The sequence below is a fragment of the Podarcis muralis genome, chromosome 16 (genome assembly GCF_964188315.1).
Source record: "Podarcis muralis chromosome 16, rPodMur119.hap1.1, whole genome shotgun sequence".
Classification (NCBI taxonomy): Eukaryota; Metazoa; Chordata; class Lepidosauria; order Squamata; family Lacertidae; genus Podarcis; species Podarcis muralis.
The window spans coordinates 38,680,143-38,704,913 of record NC_135670.1 but is presented as its reverse complement, the minus strand read 5'-3'; the positions used below and the strand labels follow the sequence as shown (position 1 = coordinate 38,704,913).

General features: G+C 43.7%; 2 protein-coding genes across 3 annotated transcripts in view; one reads left to right on the top strand and one right to left on the bottom strand.

Annotated features, from left to right (window-relative positions):
- Positions 1–9,839, top strand: part of HIP1R (huntingtin interacting protein 1 related) — a 70,061-nt gene extending 60,222 nt beyond the window's left edge. For both annotated transcript variants that reach the window (XM_028710614.2, XM_028710615.2), the window contains exons 27-32: positions 693–793; positions 902–1,007; positions 2,643–2,766; positions 4,043–4,104; positions 5,236–5,436; positions 6,569–9,839. In XM_028710614.2, coding sequence (XP_028566447.2) covers positions 693–793; positions 902–1,007; positions 2,643–2,766; positions 4,043–4,104; positions 5,236–5,436; positions 6,569–6,607 — 633 coding nt within the window. In that variant the 3' untranslated portion in view covers positions 6,608–9,839. The remainder of the gene's footprint in view (positions 1–692; positions 794–901; positions 1,008–2,642; positions 2,767–4,042; positions 4,105–5,235; positions 5,437–6,568) is intronic.
- The window catches only part of VPS37B (VPS37B subunit of ESCRT-I), a 33,358-nt gene continuing 17,481 nt past the window's right edge, over positions 8,895–24,771 (bottom strand). Inside the window, exons 2-4 of the mRNA XM_028710617.2 lie at positions 19,094–19,265; positions 18,591–18,673; positions 8,895–16,050 (exon numbers count right to left, since the gene is read on the bottom strand). Coding sequence (XP_028566450.2) covers positions 15,556–16,050; positions 18,591–18,673; positions 19,094–19,265 — 750 coding nt within the window. The 3' untranslated portion in view covers positions 8,895–15,555. The remainder of the gene's footprint in view (positions 16,051–18,590; positions 18,674–19,093; positions 19,266–24,771) is intronic.

Sequence of the window (24,771 nt, the reverse complement as noted above, 5' to 3'; positions counted from 1 at the left end):
GGGCTGATAAGAGTTGGAATCTAGCAAGCCCTGGAGGTCCAGAAGATCCCCATCCATGCTCGAGAGCAGGGTTTACCAAACTTGGGTCCCCAGCTGTTGTTGGACTACAACCCCCATCATCCCTAGCTAGCAGGACCAGTGGTCAGGGATGATGGGAATTGTAGTCCAAGAACATTTGGGAACCCAAGGTTGGGGAAAGGCTGCTCTAGAGTAAAGAATGCTGAGAAGGAACTCCCCTGACCCCACCTCTTCCCTCGAGTCAGTAAAACAACTCTTGCTGCAGACCTGTATTAAGCACCCCACCAGGGCCTCCTCTTGGGGGAACCACTTTCATCAGGAATTGTGAGCCTGTGGCTCTCCAGACGTTGCTGAACTACAGCTCCCACCATCCCTGGCTACTGGCTGTGCTGGCTGGGACTTATGGGAGCTCTAGACCATGTTCCTCCTAATCCCTGAGCCAGATGGACTTCCTGCCACCACTTGCATCCGTCCCCAGTTAAGGCGGCTTTGTTTACCCCTTTGTGTCCTTTCAGTATGCACACCTGCCACCCCAGTCTTTGAAGAAGCTACCAGAGGGTGTGTTTTCCAGGCAGAGTTGCATCATCTTTCCCATTTTGTAGCATGTTTTGCTTACCAAATAAAGCTCAGCCTTATTGTGAAAGCTAAGTGTCCTATCTCTTGTCGAACACTAGGGGGCAGCAACACCGCAGGAGTTTTATGCCAAGAACTCCCGTTGGACCGAGGGACTCATCTCTGCTTCTAAAGCCGTGGGATGGGGAGCAACACAGCTTGTGTAGGTATCTCAATTGCTTGGGCTTTCTTTTCCAATCCACTTGCTTTGTGGATTGAAACACAAGGGAATGGCTTCACTAATCCTCTGTCTTTTTGCTCCCCACTTCAGAGAGTCTGCGGACAAAGTTGTTCTACACACAGGCAAATATGAGGAACTGATTGTCTGTTCGCACGAAATCGCAGCCAGCACAGCTCAGCTTGTAGCTGCCTCCAAGGTAATCATCCCAGAAGGAAAAATAGTCTGCACTCTTCTCAAACTGTGCAGAACTGGGAGCATTTCACGTGCCTACAGCCCCATCTCAGAAGCAGCATGCTCTGCGTTGGGCTGGGAATTCTGGATAACTTCTTTTGCTCTTAGAACTGTACCAAAAACATCCAATGAAATCTCAAATGAGAAAAGGAGAGTAGAGTGAGGGTTCTGTTGCCAAAGTAGGCTCTAGTGTGTCCAGAGCCCCTTGCAGAAGCAACTTCCTACCTAGGTAAAGGTAAAGGAACCCCTGACCATTAAGGCCAGTCGCAGACGACTCTGGGGTGGCGGCACCCGCTTTACAGGCTGAGGGAGCCAGCATTTGTCTGCAGACAGCTTCCGGGTCATGTGGCCAGCATGACTAAGCCGCTTCTGGTGAACAAGAGCAGCGTACAGAAACACGGTTTACCTTCCCGCCGGAGTGGTACCTATTTATCTACTTGCAGTTTGACGTGCTTTCGAACTGCTAGGTTGGCAGGAGCAGGGACCGAGCAACGGGAGCTCACCCCGTTGCGGGGATTCGAACTGCCGACCTTCCGATCGGCAAGCCCTAGGCTCTGTGGTTTAGACCACGTGCTCAGGTACAAATATGCTTAATGGTTATAACTCATAAGAACACCGCAAGAGCCCTGCTGGATCAGGCCAATGGCCCATCTAATGTCGCATCCCCTTCTCACAGCAGCCAGATGCCTGTGGGAAGCCTGCAAGCTTCCCCACCCGTGGTTCCCTCAGGGGACCATTTTCCTCTGCTACCATCTTCATTTGAAGCTTTTTGCATTTCCTGGGTTCGTTCTCAAGGCCCCAAACCTGAATCCAGAAAAAAGCACAATGCCAATCCTCTTATTTCGCCTCTTTACTTTTGCAAAGTGGCTGCAGTTATCAGAGGTTGGCTCTGGGGGAAAGACGAAGGTGTAAGCTACCAAAGGAGAATTCTCTCCCCCACCCTCACTCCTCACTTGTTTCCACAAATTCACAGTGGAGGTTGAGACTATCAGTGCTGATAACCATAAGGAATACATACTACCTCCAATATCTGAGGTGGGTGCTAGGAATTGCAGCTGGGGAGAGTTGTTGTTGTACTTGGGTCCTGTTGTGGGCTTCGCATGGACACCTGCTTGTCTGCTGTGAGAATAAGATTCTGGACTAAATGGGCCTTTGGTCTGATCCAGCAAGACTCCTCTTAGGTTCTTATGAGATGTCCCCATTTCAAAGCGACTGTGGAATGGCACACTCCTTTCCTACCTCTCTGGTGGTGCTCAGCTGAATGCCTCCACTTTGAGGAGTGCCTTTGCTCACTTCTCTTGAAGGATTTCCATCCAGGATGTGGGACTAGATGGCCCTTTGCTCTGATGCAGCAGGACAAGACTTATGTCCTTAACCTGCAGGCTAGGAAATAAAACAGCAGAGATTTTTCAGCATCCTAAGCTCTGCCTCCAAGTGGTTTACTGTAACAAGTATGTACACAGCCCTGGTTCTGAAATGAACTGGCCTCAAGCTGCTACTGCTCAAAGCTTTAGGTTGGACTAGCAGACCTTTTTTGCTCGTGTTTTCCCTACACCTGGCGAAAGATTTGAAAGATTTGAAATATTCTTGATGATGGCAGGTGAAAGCCGAGAAGCACAGCAGAAACCTAGGAAAGCTCCAGGAATGCTCGCGCACCGTCAATGAAATGGCCGCCAACGTCGTGGCTTCCACAAAGTCAGGCCAAGAGCAGGTTGAAGACAAAGGTGAGCTGCTGGGGTCTGGGCATGGCAGTGGAGCTGGGCGTGGACGTGGGAAACGCAGCGTGAAATGGCAGACTTGCGTTCATGAAAATGCTTTTTTAAAGGCTCTCTAGTGCTTGCAAAATTATGAGAAGGAAAGTGTGACATGAGGAGAACAGGGCTAATATGAAAGGCCGACAGAGTAGCACCATTACTGTATTATTTATTTCTATTACCCATACTCAGGGTGGTGTACATGCTGCTCCTCATTTATCCACACAACAACTCTGTGGGGCAGGTTGGGCTGAGCATCTGGCTATCCTGGGCCCATTCAGGCTGCAGTCCTAAAATGCAGTTACCAGGAAGTAAGGCACAGGGAGACTCACTTCTGAGGAAATAGTGGCAGGGAAGCACAAGTGGGGAGGGGGCTGTTGCTTTCAGGTCCTGCCTGCAGGCTTCCTATAGGTATCTGGATGATCTCTGTAAGAGGAGGGTCTCTCTGGAGTGAGGCCAGTGCTTTAATCACTGAACTGGACTGACTCCACGGGCAGTTAATAGGGCCTTTGTTTTTTGCTACGTTATGTTACACAGCACACTGTGTGATAAACTGTGGGATTTGCTTGCACAAAATGTGGTGCTGGCCACCAACCCAGGTAGCTTCGAAAGGGGATCAGGCAGTTCCATGAAGGAGGAGGCAGCTAGCCATAGAGACTAGTCATGCTCGCTCTCTGGGGCTAGCCTTGTGCCTCTGAGTTCCTGGGGAAGACAGGTGGGGGAGGGTGACTGCTTGTGGGCTTCCCCTCTAGAGGCATCTGGCTGGCATCTGGTGTGGCCCATCTTGTCTTCTGTGGTTCTCAAAAAGAAACTACTAAGCTGTTCAGGAGAGAGGAGTTATTTTGCATATAAAAAAAACCTGCCTAGCCTATAGTTTTATGCTTGGTGCCATGTGCAACTTCCAGGGAGATGGAGGCAGAACTTCATTGAACTGCCTCGTGTATCGGACTAGATGTGTCGGGGGCAAATATGTTCTATTGAACAGCAAGAGGCTTTTCTAAAAGGTGCAATAGCACAGAAGGCTTTCCCCAAATGTTGTTATTGCTCAAAATGGTGAAGGTCTTTCCTGCTACATAGTAAGTTGCTCAACACTTCTACTGAAGCAAGAACACACTGGCGAGGGGCTGGGTTTAGGGTTTAGGGTAGCAGAAAGTGGCCTCACCTCCCTGCTGAAAATTTCAGCCTCACCTCCCTGCTGAAAACTTATGTAGTTTCTACAACAAACTTGCTTTTCTCTTCCTTTCAGAGACCATGGACTTCTCTGGAATGTCCTTAATCAAACTTAAGATGGAGGAAATGGAGACACAGGTACTGTTTGGGTTCTTTGGAAAAACAGGGGAAGTGTTGAGAAGATTCCTGGGGAAGTATAAAATAGAAGCTGGGTTAATAGTTCCCAAAGTGACTCTCACACAAGAGCCAACTGCCCCTTGAGCATCTGAGGGATGAGATGTCGTCACTGGGACGTCTTTAAATAGGCCATGCAGACTGGGGTTTCACACTGGTGTTATGTAAGCCATGATTTGTCTGCTGAAGAGTGAGTTGAAAGCAAGCCTTAATAAGAATGGGCAGTTGCTGCCTCCTCCCACCGTATTTAAGGCTACAGAGGTTGAGCCTGACTCTCCTTGCCCAGCAGCCCTTCTTTGAATCTGTCCGTCTACTCTAATCCTTACCTTTTCCCACAAGAGTGGCTTGATTTCAGCATGTCAGTTACAGCTGGCAGAGCTTGGAGACACAACTAGCCTTTCAGATGCTGGTGTCCTCCAGCTGTTTTGCACTACAACTCCCATCAGCCCCAACCAGCATGGCTGGGGGTGATGAGAGTTTTGCATGGTCCAAACCAGTTGAACAAGCTGAGCAAGGGGTGGACTCTGTGAATGTTTTAGTAACACATAACAGCCAAGGGGATACTACAGTTTGAATATCACAGGGCAGACAACAGAGCATGGAGAAGCAGGGGTAAATGAGAACAGCGTGTCTTCGTTCAGCTACACATACCATATTTTTCCGTGTGTAAGACTTAATTCCCCCCCCTAAAAATAATGTCAAAAATAAGGGGCATCTTATACATGGGGGCATCCTATAGATGGAAAAATCTTGGTCCCCAGACCCTATTCTCCAAGCCTATTCCCCAGACCCTAATCCAAGTTGTGCCACGGAAGACAAGGCAGTTGAGAAAATGAGGTGTGGGGCACGTGTGGGGCTGCGTGGATGTAATTCCAGGCATAAGGAGGAGAAAAGGCAGCAGTGGGAGACCTTTTGGCCACCTGGGAGTAGAGATGCCAAGTTAGAAATATTCCCGCACTCTGGTCCATGGGAGTAGATCTATGGATAACATGTGAACTAAGCAACAGTGACTATGTTCAACAGCTGCATAAGAAGTGGGGTGTCTTTGATATTTCCCACTCCCCATAGCTCAACGGAGAATGTTGCTTGTTGCAGGTGAAAGTGCTGGAGTTGGAAAAGACCCTGGAGAATGAGAGGCTTCGCCTTGGTGAGCTGAGAAGGCAGCATTATGCCTTGGCTGGTATTGACTATGAGAGCGCAGAGGGGGGGAAACCAACAGTTGCCCGCAAGCCAGGCAGCTTAAAGAAGCCTCCGGTTGCTCAGAAGCCTGTCCAGTCCCTGAAGCCAGCCTGTCAGGTACGGTATACTTTCAGCCGCAGAACAAGGGGTGTGCGTGGTTGGAGAAAGCAGCAGCCTTTCACAGCAGTCAGGCACAGAAAACATCATGAGGCTAGCAAGCTTATGTGAATCATTCATTACCAGGATAAGTGCATGTTTGTCACGGTTGTACGGGATTCACGTAGGTTTCCCCTGAGGAATCCTCTGGAGACTCTGCTTGCCACAAAAATGGTGATTCCCCGGCGGTGGGTATAATACTGTGGAGGGTGCAGAAGAGCACTGCAGTGGCTAAAGGGAGACTGAGGAACATGCTGGGGCACGTAAGAGTGCCTGTAGAATGGCAAGCAATGCTGCAGTAGCAGATTAAAACAAAACTGCCTTACCTCTCCTGTAATACTAGAAATTTGGGGTCACCCCATTGAAACTGAAATCAGCAATACAGGAAAGTATTTCTTCACACATCTAGCCTGTGCAATCTGCTGCCCCGAGATAACTGCCATTTGCGGAATGAGAAAACACAGCCGTTCACAAGCTGCAGCAAGGGTGGACAACTTGTGGCTCTCCAGGCGCTGCTGGACTGCAGCTCCCACCATCCCTGGCCACAGGTCATGTGAGCTGGGAGACCAGAAGCCTCTGGAGGGACCACCACAGGTTCCTCATGCCCTTGGGCTATAGTGCCTCCATGTTTAGAGGCAACAGAGAAACATTAGAAGGCTGTGAACCTCCTGGGGTGGAAGATGCAAGATGCTGGACTTTTAGAAGAATCCTCTGGGCTACTCTTACTGAAAGGGTCACAAGCTAGAGGGAGCTTCTTCGTTTTCATTTATAGTACACCATCCAGGCTACAGGACACCCATTCCAGCCCCTATCACTCCTGCCCTTTGGATCGTTGGAGGGCATCAGCTTGAGGGCTGGCAACAACTCTTTTCTATTAACTAACTGATACATCCCTAACTTAATTGGACACAAGATTTTGCCTTAAAAGCATCCCCTCTAGTCTCAAGCGCATAGAACTGACATGCATCATCCAAAAACAGTGTGTGTCTTATAACAGTTGGCACAAATAGATTGATTAAATCTCATTGCATTAAAATTTATTTTAGTTGGGTAGTAACGACCCACATCTTATCATTTTCTGTACCTGGTCCAGGAGGATGGTGTGTTCCAGGCACATGTTGTCAACTTCTAAGGTGTAAATGGCAAACAACGCAACCTGGAAAGGAAGAAGAGAGCAGCAGGAGCAGAGCAAAGGGCACGTGGGATTCAGCTTCTAGCCAGCTTGATTCTTCTTCCTGCTGCCCGGAGGGGGTTCAGGCACTGTGCCTTGCCTGCTGTTTTCCTGCAGGCTCCAAGCAACAGATTTCTGGGCGGAAGACTCAAAGACTGTTTGCCTTTCCACAGAGAGGGGGCTGCTCTGGGAGGCCCTGAACTATAGACATTCCAACATTTAAAAATGTCTGTGTTTTAAACAGATACAGATTGGATAAATCCTCAGTTGCCTTGTGTCTGGCATTGCCTTTACACTGAAAACTTACTTCCTTGACCAAGAAAGAAGCAAAGGTACCTTTGAATTGTATAGCTTGACCTGATCTGTAGTATTAGAACGACTGCTTTCTTAAAGCAACTGTAGGCTGCCTGTTACCTATGTGGAACACAGATCCTAAATGGGAAGAATGGGGAGGGTGAGGGGAGAAAGTTTACTTCCGGATATCGGTTATTTATAAGCAATAGGAATCTTGTGCTGTTTCGAGTAAACGTTGGTGTACCTATCACTGTACTACAGGAGCCTTTTTAAAGAAATGTGACCCCCCCCCCTTTTAAGTAGGCTGTTTGGATTTCTTTGTAGTGTTTATGCTACAGGCTGAAAAATGTTTCCCCCAGGATGAAAACTCTGAAAATGATAACAATCTTTTTAGACTGTCAGTTTTTGTATATGTATTAAAAAGGAATAGGATTTATTTACTGTACAGAAAGGTTTGACAACTTCTAGAAGCACTGCAAGCAGAGAAAAAGTCTACACTGGTTTAAGGTTATAAAATTCCAATTTAGGAATAAAATGTAAAAAACGACAACCACCCAACTCCTTTCACAATCATTGATGGAAACAGTTGTAGAGTTTGACATTTAATAGGGGTGGGGTGGGGAGCAGGAGGATTTGCAACTTATAGGAAAGCTAAGGGGGTGGGAAATGAACCAAATGCTAAATTTTAATAGGACTGTTTAGCTTATTAAAATGGATTAATTGCCTGAAACCTTGTTCAGTGTTCTGTTTTCCTGATATTTTTCTAGATCATATTTTTACAACTATTAGTACCACCTCCTTGAAGCCTCTTCTCTACCAAGTTGTCCAGCTTGGCTTCTCCATTTAAGCCATTAATGATATTGCTGAGCAGGTACTTTACAACTGCCAAGTTCAGTCCGACTCTATATAAAGGTAGCTTCACTGGGACATTGTTCTTGCCAAGTGTATCTAGTAGAATTGTAGCCAGAGCAAGATTTCTGCTATTGGAACTGAACCATGGCCATTATTTTTGGTGCTCGTTGTACCTGCAAATTGCAAAGGACTTTAATACCACAAAATAATTATCCTCTCCTTTGGAGTGTTTCTACTAGCAAAAACAATGACATTTTAAGCAAATAGCTGGAAGTCTGCCTTGATTTGTTTACACTTTGTGGTATTCGTGTACATAAGCAATAAAATAAGACAAGTGGTGTGTTAGGATACTGAAATTGCTGTGTGAATGTCTGAGAAAACAAATGGGTTATTTCTTGCCTTGACGTTCCAACAGTGGTAGCTGTCAAAATTAAATGGTGCAGCATTTTTACAAAGTCAAACCAGCCTCAGCACAGAAGCAGTTTATCTGCATGGTTAACATATTTCAAGGTAATATATTTCCCTTTTGATGGTTAACTAGGTGGCTCAGTCACTTTTTTCCATCTTTGTCAATGGGAGAGGAAAGCAAAGCGGCAAAGTGGTACTTTACTGAGCAGCAATCGCACAATGTACACTCATGGGGAAAAGAAAGTACACCCTCTTTGAATTCTCTGGTTTTGCATTGGCCCAGCTGAAGTCCAGACCTCAACTCAAATGAAATGCTGTGGCAGGACCTTAAGAGAACTGTGCATAAACAAATGCCAACATTGTAAAGAAGAATGGGCCAAAATTACTCCACAATGAAAAGATTAGTTCAAGTTATTGCTGCTAAAGGTGGTTCTACAAGCTACTGAATCCTAAAGTGTACTCAGTTTTTCACACATGGCTTCTCCATTTTTGCTTTATTTCTGTTAAATAAATCATGGAACAGTGTAATGTGTCATGTGTTGTTGTTCATCTGAGATTGTATTTACTTAATAATTTGTTCCTTAGCAGGTTTTAAGATTATGTCCTCATATATGAACCCACAGAATTCAAAAAGGGTGTACTGCCCCCCCCCCGACTGTAAGAGTTGTAAAAGGTAATTTTGAGAAGACACACATTTGTACAAAATGTAGCATTTTTTTATTCGGTAATCACTGCAATCTTGAAATTGTTAACAGCCAATTCTACAAGAAAAACAAATGGCTGTCAACACTGAAGCTCGTTTTGAAACCACATCCTCATCAGTTGTATAGCACAAAGAAAACTTTTACAGACTTGTTACATTAGGAACAGTCCTACTTCCAGAAGTGAGATTCTGCTAGAGGCTTAGTTAAGTGTCCAGTAGCTTCTCTGGGGGTTAGAGGCAACAGGCTGCATGTCTTCCTAACACTAGCTTACCCTGGGATGAAGTGTCAAGCCGCCTTCCCCTGAGGCACAAGCGACAGGATGATGCCTCAGAATACAGAGGATTACCAAATTGCCAGCATCTGACACAGCTGCTTCTTTATTGGACTTAAATACACTGCCAGCCTCCCTTAGTAAAACTAGTTACCTATCCTAAGTTTGACTCTTCTTAGGTACTAACCCCACCCCACCCCTTCTGCATTCTGCTGCTGCCACTGGATGTATGAAGCTAATCCAGCAAAATCCACTTATACTTTCCCCACAATATATACAATTACGAAATAGGCATGGTCTAATGTCAAGCAAGTACACTGTGAAATTCCCTTTCACAGCAGACATCCCTCCATGTGTATACTCTTATAGAAAGGGCAATTAAGACAGTTGTGTATAAAAAAAGTGGCTCTCCCCTCTCCAAAACAGACACACACACAACCCTGCCAAGGGAGTATGGCTTTCTTCACTTCACAATAGTGTATGTTCAATGGGTGTTTTTTTAAAAAAAACATTACTAGCTGCACAATACAGGTATAATGAACAAAAACACATTTGCATTTTTTATGTAAAGGTCACCAAAGAGTAATATCTGAAATGGAACACTAAAACAGTTTATATTCTAACGCTATTTAAACTTCTGAGCTTCAACTGCTTTTGTTTACAAGTTTTTTTTATAAAGTTTTCAGGTAACATTTGCCACTTGCAGGCATCTGAAGTCATATGTTGAAGTGTTTTGAAGAAGGTTATGACCAGGCGGCTCCTAAATCTTTTGCCACTACTGGAATCAAGTCTACTCCATAAAGGGGGAATGCTTGCTCATCACTTGTTCACAAGGTGTCCTACAGATCAAGAAGCCCCACCCATTCTCACCTTTGTTACCCCACAACTGGTTGCCGGTGGCCAAGCCCCACATGTAATACTTCCTTCTGTATGAATGCAGAATAGAAGGAAGTGGGGTGCAGGATCAGGGTGCAAGCAGCAGGTATTGGTGGGGAAGAAATCATTCATCCATTTGCATCTGACTCCTTTGGTTTCATCTCCACCCAAGTCCCACTTAATCAGAAGAAATGTCCAACAGTGTTCTCTCGTAAGAAGCGTTGCATTCATAGGACCTCACAGGACAGCTTGCTTTCTGTGCTCATCCCCCAACATTTTGCTGAACATTTGGACTTCCCCCATGCAAGAGGGAACAAATGATCTTGCCCTCCTTCATGCAGTTACAAACATTTGAAAGTATGTCTTGCACAATTAACAACTGCATTTCCTGCTACCACTATTTTGAACACAATTGAATCTAACAAGTGCTCCACTGTAGCACCAGCCAAGCGATAACCCCTAAGCCACAACTGCAACACCTTCCTCCCCCTGCAGAGCCCCAGGCGGCTGTTGCCTGCATCCTCCTTTAACTGCCACATCTGAGACAAACAGAAGTTCTTCTGGCAGGCTTGATTCACCAGCCTGCTCACCGGAAGGCCTACTGGATCAGCCCTCCCCACCTTTTCCTCGATTACAGCAGTTTAGTAACAACGGCTACCAACCACATATTTACACTTCTCACCACAAGCAAATTGCAGATACTGCCTTGTGTTTACTTTCAAAATCCTGCATCATAAAAAGAAACCCTCAGAAAGGAGCCCTTAGAAAAAGACAATTGAATGGCCACTGAATTGAAAGATATGCAGGTATCTTTTATCAGCAAGTCACAAACAGTGATCCTAAGGCACACATCAGCCATGGTGCACTGCTGCTGGATACAAAGAGAGTCCACTTTTGTTGCTGGTAGTGTGGTTGTCTTCTCCATGAGGAAACCCTGAACAGTTCAACAATTGCAAAATACATTGTTGCTGCTTTAAAAGGCAAAATTTCTTTAAAAACTAGTAACGGGCTTTGGGGTTCTTCCTTGATAGGGACAATCACTGTCTAAAAACACTTTAGAAAGCATATAAATATGTTTTGTGAAATTTGTAAGTGGGCTTCTGGCCTCCTCTGTTGCGCACAAAGGATGCTCACATGAGAAGCTATCAACTAAGGTTATACCACCATTACAAACTAGAGAAATATTTAACCCGTTTAGCCCTGGAGAATCTGTGAGAATGCCAGTAATTCTACCACCAGCCCAGCACATGCTATCTAAACTTAAGATGCCTCTGCCTCAATTGGTCTACCTCAATTTAGACATTTGCCTCAAGTTTTTTCTTTTGAGTGTGTAATGCTGAGGGTGGTGGTGGAATAAAGATAGCCAACAGTATACGAACAACCAATTTCTATTGTTAAACAAAACCTATTTTTGAAGGGGTAGGCAGACATAATTGGTACCTACATTGTGTCTAATTTGAGGGGCAACTGACAGAGATATAGCACAAAACAGAGGTCTGCCTTTCACTTAGGCACTCAAATGTGAGCTCTGAAGCAGCAGGAAAAAGATGGCTACATTAGCTCCAGTGTTTGTATTCTGGTTGCTGGAAAAAGGATGACTTATCATCATGCTGAATGAGTAACACGACTGGCTGAAAGACTCACCCAAGACTGAACTTCTGGGAGAATTTTTAATCAGATCTTCAAAATTAAGTAGTGTTACAACCACGGAATGGCCTTCACAAGCCACTCTGGCACCCCAAAATGCATTCAAATGACTCATCTGAACAAGTAACAGACAACTTATTTGAAACACAAACCAATTATTCAAAGGCTGTTTCAGAAGCTTCAGTTTATGGCTCTGTCTAGGATTAAGTCAGGCATCTTACTCATTCAGCCCCCTTAATCTTTTAGAACACAGAAGTGACTCACAGGAGTCCTCCATGCGCCTCCGAGTACACAAGAAGCATCCTTTACAAGAAAAATTATGAACAGATGATTAAAGGAACCCACTTTTCAAATTCACCAACCCCCAAAGGTTCATATTCCACACACAATAAGCAGCACAGAAAATGAAAATGAAAAAAGGGCAAAACACAAGTTACGATGCCCAAATAAGATTATAATAGATACAGAATTCAGCAAATACAGGTATACTTTTGTCACCATTTTTTTAAAAAAAGAGATCTTGTGTCATCCATGGAATACTAAAAGCTCATACCTGATTAGACCCTAGAAACCATTTTTCCTACATCAAGCTAGAATTTCACAATTCCCCAAGATTTACACAGTAGGACTTAGTCATACACCAAGATCAAAATCTTGGTCCTGGCAGAATTAGCCTCAGAGTCCCACAGCCAGATGGGAAGAGGATAATCCTGTTCCAAGGCAAGTGTGAATGGCCTCTAACAGAAAAATGGCAGTTCAAGGATGGGCACAAATGCACACGGATTTCCCATGTTTCATCTGTTATCTTCCAACAGAAGATTATGGCTTGAAGAAAGAGGCTTCCAGGCTGAAAGGTTTTTGCATTTTGCTCTTTTAGCCAGCTTACCCAAAAGGGGCAGTGATCAGAAGAATGTAAATATACAATATAAAGTTTCTTATGGCCATTTTGTTTTGCAAAGCTGACAAAAAAATAGCTCCCCTCGTAACAAAAAGGGCACCAGTTACAGTCTAGGATGGCGTACGGGGGGGGGGGGGGGAGTGGCAGAAAGAAAACTGGAGGGTGCATAAGGAGGTCTAGATTGGCAACTGCAGCTTGGTTGGTTAGTTTTTAAGTAAGTGTTGAAGGGCATTATGCATTAACAGCAGGCCTTCTTGAGACTTCCACTGTAAAACAGTTAAGGCAGGTTGCTAATGGATGTGCTGCTGCAACAGCTTCACACTTTTCTCCTTGCACTCTTGAGCTGTGAGAAATGCATGCTTTGTGAAAAGCTGATAGAAATGAAGAGTGTTGCTACAGCAGCTTTAAGGAAGCTGCCCATGGATGGCAACTGTTTTACTTCCATGTTCTTCACAGTCAAGATGCACAAAGCCGCAAATTAGATTGAAGCATGTTTTCCTGCCACAAATTATTGAAGTCCTATGCAGATTCTCTCTCTCATACACACACGCGTACTTTACTTAATTTGGAATTGCTGTAGCTGTTAACATCAGTTTCTTCTTACTTCTACAGCCTATGTAATTTCTTTAGTGCATAGACACAAGTTTGGGGGTCTTGCTCATCCACTTCAACAGCGTTCATAGCTAGAATTCCCACGGTCTATTTTCCTAGCTCGGTTAAGAGGGAGGAAATTGAGGGAAATGGTATAATGCTATGAACTAACCCATGACTTTGCACTGCATCTGAATCTGGGCCCATGGTTTATTTTCCCCAGACAAACCACAAGCAGCAAACCAGAGAACAAATCTTGTTCCTGGCAAGCCATAAGCCCAAGTCTGAATGCAACCCAAACTCAACCATGGCTCAAGCTTATGGCAGGACACCAGCAGCAAGACTAGAGGAGGCGCTTCCTTTATGATGGCCAGTTTGAAAACCACACTCATTCCAGCTACCTTGAGACACACCATTCAATAGCATACAAGGCAATCCTGCTGACTACAAAGAAAGAGCAGCAGCAATTTAATCTGCATTTCGCTTCAACTAATTTCATAGCCCCGTATAGAACAAACTACTCCTGCAAGATGCTGCGCTGAAAGGCTTTTGGGAAAACTGGTAACAGAAGCAGTTGAGAGCGGAAGTAGCTAGTCTGCTCTAACTACATTGTGTGTTAAGTACTACTGCCTCTGTATTCAACCCTTTACCTCTATCACACCTCTAAAGATTTTTCTTTTTTCTCTCCCTCGGCTTCTTACTAAGCTTCTGCTAGTTTTATGCTGAAGAATGCAAGAGCATAGAAAGACAGTAATCAGCAAGGTTATCTTGACCTGGAATGTGGATGATTCCCCTGCAAAATTTAAGGCTCAGAACCATTTCCTACTGAATTCAGCAACAACCGTCCCTCTCCAAACACTCTTGACACATTATTCATTTTACAGCTATCCACGCTTATTAAAATGAGAGATCAATCAAACACACCAATGAGCAATGATGTGAAATTGGTGTGCTAATCTCTCTACGATCTTTCACGCTCTGCCAGACTCTTGGAAGAAACTCCAATGCAATGAAAAATTGCATTTAGCATATTTAGCTGTTATTCAGGGCTCTGTCACAGACCCATCTGATAGCAAGAGTGAGCCCCCAGAAGGACTAAAGCAACAATGAAATTTCAAGACTCTGAAGCTGTCACATGACTGCAAAAGTTAATTAAATACAAAAAACTAACAGCCAAGATTCATTCAAGAGCAGCAGTCAGTCTAGAAAAGTTTGTAAATGGAAGCAGGTCTTCAATTTTAAGAAACAAAAGGTTTGGAAGACTAGAGGGGCATGAAGGGAAGAGAAAGCTCTCTCCCGGCTCAATACGAAACAGATTCGAGGTTCTCCACTGGGGTGGGAGTTTTAGCTTAAGACCAAGATGTGATGAAAATATAAACTGATAGAACTAATTGCCCATCAGATTAGTCAGAAGTCATGACACACAAAAGTGTGTTTGACAGAATTTGCTCTCCACAATGCAAGAAGGCAATACAGGCCAAAAGCCTTTTTAAGACGACCCTCTACCCTACATGCCACAAGGAAGGAATTTGGGAGACAGACTGATGAGGAGAGAAGGGTGACAGCAAGCAGAATGGGGAGGTTGCAGAAGGTATCCAATGGAACAAAATACAAAATTTTGGATCTGGTCCAAAGATCCAACAAGAGGAGGAAAAACGGGTGTCCATTCACTACTTATTTTTTTAAATCCTGAGACTTCCTGGAGGTCATCACGTTTAAAAAAAGTTGATCGATCCCTACCACACATTTAAAAAAGGCAATTTAGGGACCTACTTACACTGGCATCATCTCACTGAAATGAATGGGATTACTTCAGCATGGGAAGCACCTTGTCCCGCATGAGGTGCTAAAGCCTCAGTTAGCAAACACCGAGCACAAGCACCGAGTCACCAGGGTTGCTGGCTGGTCCATTTTACTGTGTTTTCATAGTCAGAAGGTATATGCAACAGCTACCATTTAAAAGATCAGAACAGAGATTTTTTTTATATATATTTTTGCAGAAATAGATTGAAGTTCTTCATGCGCAAATCAAGTAGAGAAAGAGACACAATCCCTTGGGAAGTCACAGTCATTCCACACTGACTTGAAATCTCTTAAGAGCTATGCAAGTTCCCACTTAATATGGAAACAATCAAATTTACAGTTCGGCTGCCCCACCACCCTTCTAAGCAAGTGTTTTATGCAGTTGTTGATTTAAAACAAAGCAAAACATGGCAGTGTTTTGCAGGATGCACGGATGCACAAGTTGTCAGCTATGATTTCTTGTGTGCAAAGTCTGGAGATTTGCCACTACTTAGGTTTAGTTTGTGGGAGATAAAGAGTAAAAAGTTCAGCACCAAAACACAAGAGTCAGGGCATGATGGCATCTTCACTGTAGGATAAAGCCAGGGTTTGGTGGGAGGCGAGGCGGTGGTCTTTGGGGCAACGCTGGTGGGTACTGTGGGGTAAACGGAGCTGAATATCCTGGAGGGAGCATTTGAGTAGTAGATGGAATTCCTGTTCGAGGGGGGAGCGGAGGGTATGGAACACCTGAATAGGGGAGGGCTGGTCCTGCATTCATTGCTGCTGTAAAGGGAGTCGGGAAGCGTCCTGCCGGGACTCCTGGCACCAGGGGTGGCGGTGGAGGATTGCGGCGAGGCAGAACAGAAGGAGCAGCATTTGCCTCTGAAGTCTGAATTGCTAGTGGTGTCTCAGTGGCTCTCGGCTGAGGTGGCACCAGGGGAAGTCTTGGTCCCTTCAGCACCATCTCTTGGAGTTTTTCTATCTTTACGCGTCGCAAATGAGCCAGTTTCCTTTGGCTCTGATATTCATCAATGAAGGTGTCCAATGGAACTTCACCATCCAGAAATTTCTCAGCCATGTTCTGTTGCAAACAACAAACAAACCATTAGGGGAGGGACACACTGCAGAAATATATTCCCTAATCAAAAAACAAATCTAATCAAAGCCTCCATCCATCACAGCATCTCTTTCTGCTAAACAGGGAAGGAGAACCTGTGGGCCTCCAGATGTGGTTGGACTCCAGCTCCTATCAGCCGCAGCTAGTATGGCCAATGCCAAGGATGATGGAAATTGTAGTCCATAGTCATCTGGAGGTCCACAGGTGACCCATCCCTATGCAAAATGAAAGAATATAACTGTCTCAGCTTGCAGCAGCACAATCAATGAGCTGCGCTGCCAAGGCTCAATCCTTTACCTGGGAAGCCATACAGTGGCTCAATAGGGCCTACTGTAACTGGCAGGAACTTCCCGAGGTCTCAAGACAGAAATTGCTCTCAGCCCCACTATACAAGATTCTTAACTGCAGATACCAGGACTGAACCTGCTACCAATTATATGCAAACATGATGCTCTGCCACAGATCAGTGAGGCCTTTGAAACATTGAGCTGCTCTTTTTAAAACATTTACTGCACTTATATCCCAGCATCTTTTCTCCAAGGAGCTTAAGGTGGTGTACATGGTTCTCCTCTTCCTCATTTAATCTCCACAACAACCCTGTGAGGTAGGTTAGGCTAAGAGGCAGTGTGTCATCAGCTCTTTTCAAGTACAGATCTGCATCCAAGCAGCATTATAAAACCAATAATCACCTCCCTGTGGCTTTTGCTAGGAGGGTTAAGTTGGTGTTTCCCTATCTGTTAGAGACAGGAATGTACCGTGACATAATTTTCCAAATGGCCAGCCAAGTTGTGCAAAGGCCACGGGGTATGCTAACTGGGAGCATATTAATAGGAATAGGGATATTTTAAGTATACAGGCACATCTGAAGCTGCTTTATACAGAGCCAGTCCAAATAGTCCACCTAGCTCAATACTGCCATCACTGACTCCCAGCCTCACCTGGAGATACCAGGGAGATTAAACCTAGGACCTTATCCATGCAAGGCAGGGGCTCTCCCACTGAACTATGCCAGAGAATACTCTGCGTGACCCTTCCCTACTCCAAACTGGACACATGAAACAGGTTACCCAGGTGGTGTGAATATTGTGAGAGTATATGCTTACTGTTTATACTGCAAATCTCCCTGTGATTCTCAGATGGAAATTTATTATATAAATTTAATAAATAATGATAAAAGTAATTAAGGAGAATGTTTTTCCCAGCGAAGAGCTAGAAGGGACAGTGGACTACCAGTGCTTAGTCTGAAGCTGACTATTTTCCTCCCTCTCCTCTTTCATCTTCAGGGGATTTTCTTTCCTGCAGAAGTTACTACTAGCTTTTCTTAAGGCTTCTGAGGCACCTGGAGGCATTGGAAACAGCCTGGGATCAAAGAGAACGAGGAAATTAACTTCTGCCCCTCACCTCTTCCCTTCCCTCTCTGATCTGAACCTCCAGACACTGTCCATATGTTTGCAACCATGACTACCAGAGTACTTTTTTGTTTTTAATATAAGATTCTCAAGATGATTTGCTTAAGAAATTTCGCACTGTTTTTCTGCCAAGAACCTGGCATTTAAGCCAACTTACATAATTGTGTTACATGCACCACACACAGAGCCTTGAAAACATGCAGCTATTTCTATGCACAATGTGACTGATACAGCCAGGCTCTCTGCACTAACTCTGTAGTGCAGTGACCAAGGAATTTGCTTGTTTTCAACCCTAAGCAGCTTAAAGCAAGGATAGAGTTTAAAACAAGGGTGCTGCCATCTGTGGCAGTTATGTAGGCTCTGGAAATTTTTCCAATTCATTTTTTTTCCAATAAAAATTTGCTACCCTACAAAATGATTTAACTATCATTTAATAAAACAAAACTTTGAAACTACCAAGCTCACTTAATATAGGATTTTCAATTAGTACCCACTCATAGTAATGAATTTATGGAACAGAAAATCTTCTGTGAAATTTTTTTGGGGGAAATGTTGTGCCCCACACCACTGATCTGCAGTGCTTGTGGCCTCCTGAACTACATTAAGATCACAGGCTGGTGGTGGACCAAGCAAGGTGGAAGGAACTGTCCAGCAGTGCCCAAAATTCAGCTCACCAACAGAGCCAGGAACACAATTTCTGTAAGTGCTCCAACAAGCTGCTCTGTCCTCCCAGCTAGATTTTCATGCCCATTTCCCTGGCTAAATCTGAGAAGGAATAATGTCACATGCCCACTTCTACAAGGTCAAGCTGCAGCACTGAATCCTGGGTTCAGAAGGGCTCCAGCAAAACTCCTTATCATGAGACACCCTTCCCTACTTCCCAGTTGAGCCACTGCTCAAGCGGTCCTGTGAAAACAGTCATACTCAGGGAAATATTTACGTCGGTGGGCTGTTAAAGTGATCTGTATTTTTCTGCAAGCTCTTTTAGGTGAAGTGATAAGCTTGCAAGATTGCATTGAGAACCCAGAGGGGATAAGAGGTCCTCCAATGCCAGAGGCATGTTGGCAACTTGATCTCCTAGGCTCCTTCACTCACCTCAGTGTCTTCCTCAATTTTAGCCCCTTCTGTTTGAAGCAGTGCTAGAAGGGTCTCCAAGGAAGCATTGCTGGATTGTCGGTCTAAATGGAACAAAAATCAGTAAGAGATATTAATCAAAGCAAAATTGCTAAATGAAATATTAAACTCCAGACATTTTAGGAAAATAATTCTAAAAATAAAAAATATCCCCAATAATGGTTGATCTAACTCATGGGTGGCTAACCTGTGGTTCTCCAGATGTTGGCCATGCTGGCTGAGCCTAATGGGAGTTGAAGTTCAAAAACACCTGGGAAGTCACCAGTCAGCCATCCCTGATCCAACTGAATAAATGTGGCAGCCTTAGCTACTTACATTTCTACTGACCCTTAGACAGCAACACCCTGCATGCCTTTACACCAACCAACTTAGGAATGATAAGTATGGTTTGCCACAGAGTTCTACTGCATGCCCATTCTGCCAGACACTTCAAACAGGAAGATGCAGAAAGAAGGGTTCATTACCTAACTTCGTTTTCTTTATCTGATATGCTTCAAAGATAACCTGCAGTTCTTGATATTTTTGCGTCAATGCAGCCTTCAGGGCATCCAGCTTTGGCTGATATAAGAGATTGCCTTCTGCCAGGCTGCGGTTGCTGGCAAGAGTCATGTCCTTGCTAAGCTGAACGTTTTGAGCCTGCAAAAGAGAGAAAGTGTTAAATGGGCAACATTTCTAAGGATTCTATTACTGACTAAACATAGTAGTCAACACCACAAGCTAGTTGTCTACTAGCAGGTACACTACCTAGTTGCAGCAAAGGAAAATATGGGACCAGCTAACATTGGCTCCTCCCCTTCCGGTGAGGGAAGGAAGGAGACGAGATGGCAGGATTTGGATGCGACAAAAGACTGCAGAGCAACACAGACAGTTGTGACCTAGAGGCAGCATTAGGTATTAAAATGTGGGGCCCCAGTGAAAGCACACAGAACTGGTGTTAATTAGCAGGAGGAAAGGATGTGTTGCTATCGGATTTTCTGCCTCACTTGAAAAAGCCTGTATGTGCAGCCTCAAATCAGACTAGCCAGAAATGCTAACTCTCTAAAAATAAACCTGCCATTTTAATCTAGTGGACGAGGGAGGGCAGAGAGAGAAGATACAAGAGAGGGGATTGAAAAACCAAACACTACATGGAAAGTTGGCTTGGCAGAATCTCGCACGAGATCTCTAATAAGATTTGTAGATCAAAGGGGAAATTGTAAGATCTGAACTCAGTCATTCAGCAGAAGTGAACAGCAGGATACTGTTTCCTCTAATGGGACAGGGAGGACAAGGCCCTGTTTCCTTGATTATACAAATCTGATAAAGAGCTCTTTATTGCATTCAGGAGTTAGCATGCACATAAGCTGCGCTCAAAAAAGACTGGATATCTTCATTTGTTGCCTATATATGCTTCCTACATTTTAATGTACGCTCACACCCACACAATTTCTGTCAGTCATTCAAGGCAGCATAAAATTTAAAAAACTATTACAATCTGATAGGTAACACCAATATGGGAAAGGAAGGAGAACATTAAGTAAGTCAGGTACCACCAAGCCTTGCACAAAATGGACTGTATCCAATTAAATTTACCCATAGTGAACTCACTGGAATTAATGGGGCCTGCTAGTCACATCCATCAATTCCAATCACCAGCACTGGATACAACCCAGTGTTACACAGATTTTACTTTCTTGCCCTTGTGATCTACCTCAGATCTTTTCAAACGGTGTCGCAACATGTTAGCGTGTCAGCCGCAGTGTGTAGGTGTGCCTCACTCCCCACGCTCCTCCCTGGGCTGGAAAGGGGTTAGTTTAACCTCTGGTTTGCTAGTAAAACGGAATTACTGTGTCACAAAATGATGCATGTTTAAAAACTGTGTCACTGACATGAAAAGGACTGGGGTGTGCGTACACTCTGTGCTCTGCTGAATCATGCCTCCTTTAATCACACACCAAAATGAAACACCATCCAAGATGTTAAATCACATAATGAATCACACCAAACTCCCATCTAATCCTATCCTGTTAAGAGGCCTCCTGGAGAAAAAGGGCTAATAGCTGCTGAAAGACCCATGGTGGTGAACTGGGAACTGGACAGCAGTTATTTGGCCACTGTGGGAAATAGAAGCTTAGTCAGGTGGGCCATTGATCTCATCAAGCCAGACTCTTCTGATGGCACTCCTGAATGGGGTTTCTGGGGGGATATTCCAAGTTTAATTATGCCTAGTCCACCAACATTCCTTAAACCCGAAGTTTAGGATCTACTTAAGCTAAGAAAAAAACGGAAAGTGTATGATTTAGAGAGTGGATTTCTTTTTTATATAAATTGTTTATTCTCACATGGCTCACTGCACGATTCCCTTCACTAAGTCTTCTTATGTGACTTGCTCTTAATAATTATTTCCAATTCATCTGACTACTATCCCATCTATTTTTATATCTAGAGGACATTATACACACCAACTCACTCACTCCCAACTAAATCTTTTCCATTATGCAAAAACCCCAAGCTAATGTCTGCTGACTCTGGACATTTAGCTTTCAGAAGCCAGTGTATAACTTAGCATTATCACCTTAAATATTTCTGTTAGACGCAATAAATATCTCTGTGCTCCCAACTGGTAGCACACATGGGTTTGCAAATGAAACAAATATAGGACTACTTTTCCACCCCATAAATTAACAAAGCTGAGTGTTCCTGCCAGCGGCTTCCTTGTCACATGGGAGCAATAGCTAAAGCTTACTAGGTTTCTCCAACACAGTTACATCAAGAAGGGTAAAAGATGCTTTCCAAGACATTAAAAAGCAACATTACATTTCCCAAAATTATTTTTTTTAGAATAATTAAATATAAAATCATTATTTTGAAATGATTGTGCACTGAGTGTCAAATACACCAACAGTGGCACAGCCAAAGTAAAAAAATTATCAAGGACACCAGAGGACCTCACATGAGAGGCAGCCAAACTTGAAATTAGAATTAAGGTCCCATCTGAACTAGATGTTTAAAGTAGTACTATATACTACTTTTGTTTATTTATTATTATTATTATTATTTTATTTATTAGATTTATACAGTGCTTTTTTCTGGGGTGACACAGGGGATGCATACTCCTAAACATTTTGTGAATCTTTGTACTTTTGTCCATTTACTGTATTGATTTCTTCCGATTTGAAATAGTGATTTTCCTGAGTCGAAATAAGAATACCCCTAAACATTTTTTTAGAAAACAAAAGCACTGGGTTTATATACCACCCTCAGGGCAGTTCATGGCTTCCTGCCATAAAGAGTTGCTAGGAGATTCCCTGTTCCCCTCATAGTTAGTTCCCCAGTGGTTTAGCAATCAATCCCTCTTTCCAGGGAACTCGGTAAACTGTAGTATTGTGGGGGGAACAGGGGTCTCCTAGTAACTCTCAGCACCTTTAACAAACTACAGTTCCCAGGATTCATTAAGGGATGTCATGACTGTTTGAAAGTGGTGAAATATTGCTTTAAATGTATGGTGCAGACGGGACCTCAAACTGATGAGCAAGGAATACACCCCCATAAAAGAGGTGATGCATGAATGACGACGATAAACTAATGACTGATGTTAGGCAAGCAGAGGGGAATTATGTAATTGTCCTTTTTATTACTAGATTCTAAATAAGAGTCAATTATGAAACAGCAGTTGGGTTGCTTAGTTCATGAGCTTTTCCTACCTACAACAGAGGAAGCAACTCATACTAGTTAAAGACTTTTTGTATCCTCAAGCACGTCCTACAAGTTCAGACACAGTGTGGTGGAACAGCATGTCAAAAGGAAAGCAGGGATGCAATAAAGCAGTTCTGCCCCATGCCAGCTCTGTTCCTCTCCAACCCAGCAATTTATAGCCCCAATCCCTGCATGTTCCACCCAATCTCATTATATTTATGCAGTTTCCAGCTCCTGTCAACATCACTAGCTGCTGCTTGCAGGAAAAAATGCTCAGCTTAACAACTTAAGGACACAAAGTAAGTTATGTGATGAATCTGATTAATGAGACAACTTCATGTGATTACCTGCCATTTTACAGTGCCTCAGCTCCATTTTAGGAGGCAGCTAGCTAGCAAGTAGCCAGTTTTAGCAGAATATGTCTGTGTCTTATTTTATTTTAAACAACCTGTAAATACAAAGTGTTTCTCTTAAGTTGTACCACACATTAAGGGTCTGGAAAACTCAAGACTGTATGCTGGCCCATATATTACTGGGGCAGGAGGAGTTGTCAAATTCTATTCCTATCTTCATCACATACATACTTTGGGAATTCAGTTATGGCACCTAACTTCTAAGCCACAAATTATTGTGTTAGCAAGCACCCTACTCTTGCTCAGAATGATTCCAGTTTAATGTCTGGGGAAACTCTTGACCATGTGAACAAGGACAAGCATGACTATAAAAGATGTAAGATAAAAGATGTAAAATATACTTTAAGTAATATACATGAGAATGATCTCAGGTTGCGTTATCCTCAAGAAACCCATGCCATGACCATGGAATTCTGCGGCCAAGAGAAGGCAATCTTTGTCCGAACATCCCTTTGGAGGATACCAGTAGCAAAACTTTATTATTTTTAGTTATACACATCCAGAAAATCTAGACAAACTAAAACTGGATTTTTTAGCTTTAACATGCTTATGTTAGTTCTCTCAAAGCTGATGTCTTGGCATGGCCTCAATGTCACTCTTCTTTCTCTTTGGCAATCACTCATAGCCGAGTAAGATTGTCTTCCATAAACACAATTTTAACAATGAGTCCGTAAGTGACTGTGGAGGCCAATTCTGGATCCACACAACCGCAGTGGGGGCACTGGTTTCCGGGAGTTGATCAAAGTGTGGATTTGCCAAGCGTGCCTTCCTCTTAGCACGTTTCTGCCTTGCATCCTGAGTTCGAGTGTCTTCAAAGCCCATGACACCTTTGGTAAAGGCTGTTCTCCAACTGAAGCGCTCGCAGGCCAGTGTTTCCCAGTTGTCGGTGTTTATACTACATTTTTTTAGATTTGCCTTGAGACAGACTTTAAACCTCTTTTGTTGACCACCAGCATTACGCTTTCCATTTTTAAGTTCAGAATAGAATAGTTTCTTTGGAAGACAATCATCTGGCATCCGCACAACATGACCAGTCCAACGAAGTTGATGTTGAAGAATGATGTTGACACTAGTGATCTTTGCTTCTTCCATTACATTGATATTAGTTTGCCTGTCTTCCCAAGTAGGAGGAGTTGGAGATGGCATTTATAAGTGGTCCATGTTTCACAAGCATATAGTAACGTTGGTAGTACAATAGCTTTGTAAACAAGCATTTTGGTTTCCCTGTGAATGTCCTGGTCCTCAAACATGCTGCATTTCAATCAGGAAAAAGCCACACTCGCAGAGCTCAGGCGATGCTGGATTTCGGCATCAATGTGGGCTCTTGTGGAAAGATAACTGCCTAGGTAGGAGAAGTGATTGACATTTTCCAATGCTACACCATTGAGTTGGATTTGTGGCGCTGCAGAGGGGTTATTTTGTACTTGTTGGTGCAGCACTTTGGTTTTTTTGGATGTTGAGTGATAGGCCAAGCTTTTCGTAAGCTTCTGCAAAGATATTTAGGATGGTTTGGGGTCATCCTCTGAGCGTGCACACACTACATTGTCATCAGCATACCGAAGCTTTATGACGGTAACCTTACTCTTTGCCTGCTCAGATTGCAGAGCTTTCCATGGAAGGCCTCAATGTCACTAGGCACAGAATGGCAACTGCTGTCTATTTCTGCTCCTACAAATTCCCTTTTCTTACTCCTAGAACTAAATAACTTTTTACCACCTATGAACTCTTTGTCAAGCGCTGCATGTTAAAACACCTTTCTACCACTTAAAGAGCTTTTCAGACTTGAAGTGTTTTCTCACTTCCCCCAAACCCAACCAGTTCTGCTAATAAGAATCACTTGTTGGCTAACTCACTGAGGCCTGAAGCTTCAATGTTCTACCCATATTAAGTTTAGCTTATATATCCATTTGTTATAAAGCTCTTTTGCAAGGTAAAATCACAGAAAGCAAAGCTTCCAAGATAATATGCAGGGGCATTTATATGAGCAACTCAAAAACCAGTGGAGAATAAGCCGTGGGCCCACTTACAGCATCACAACACCCAATTGCACCCTC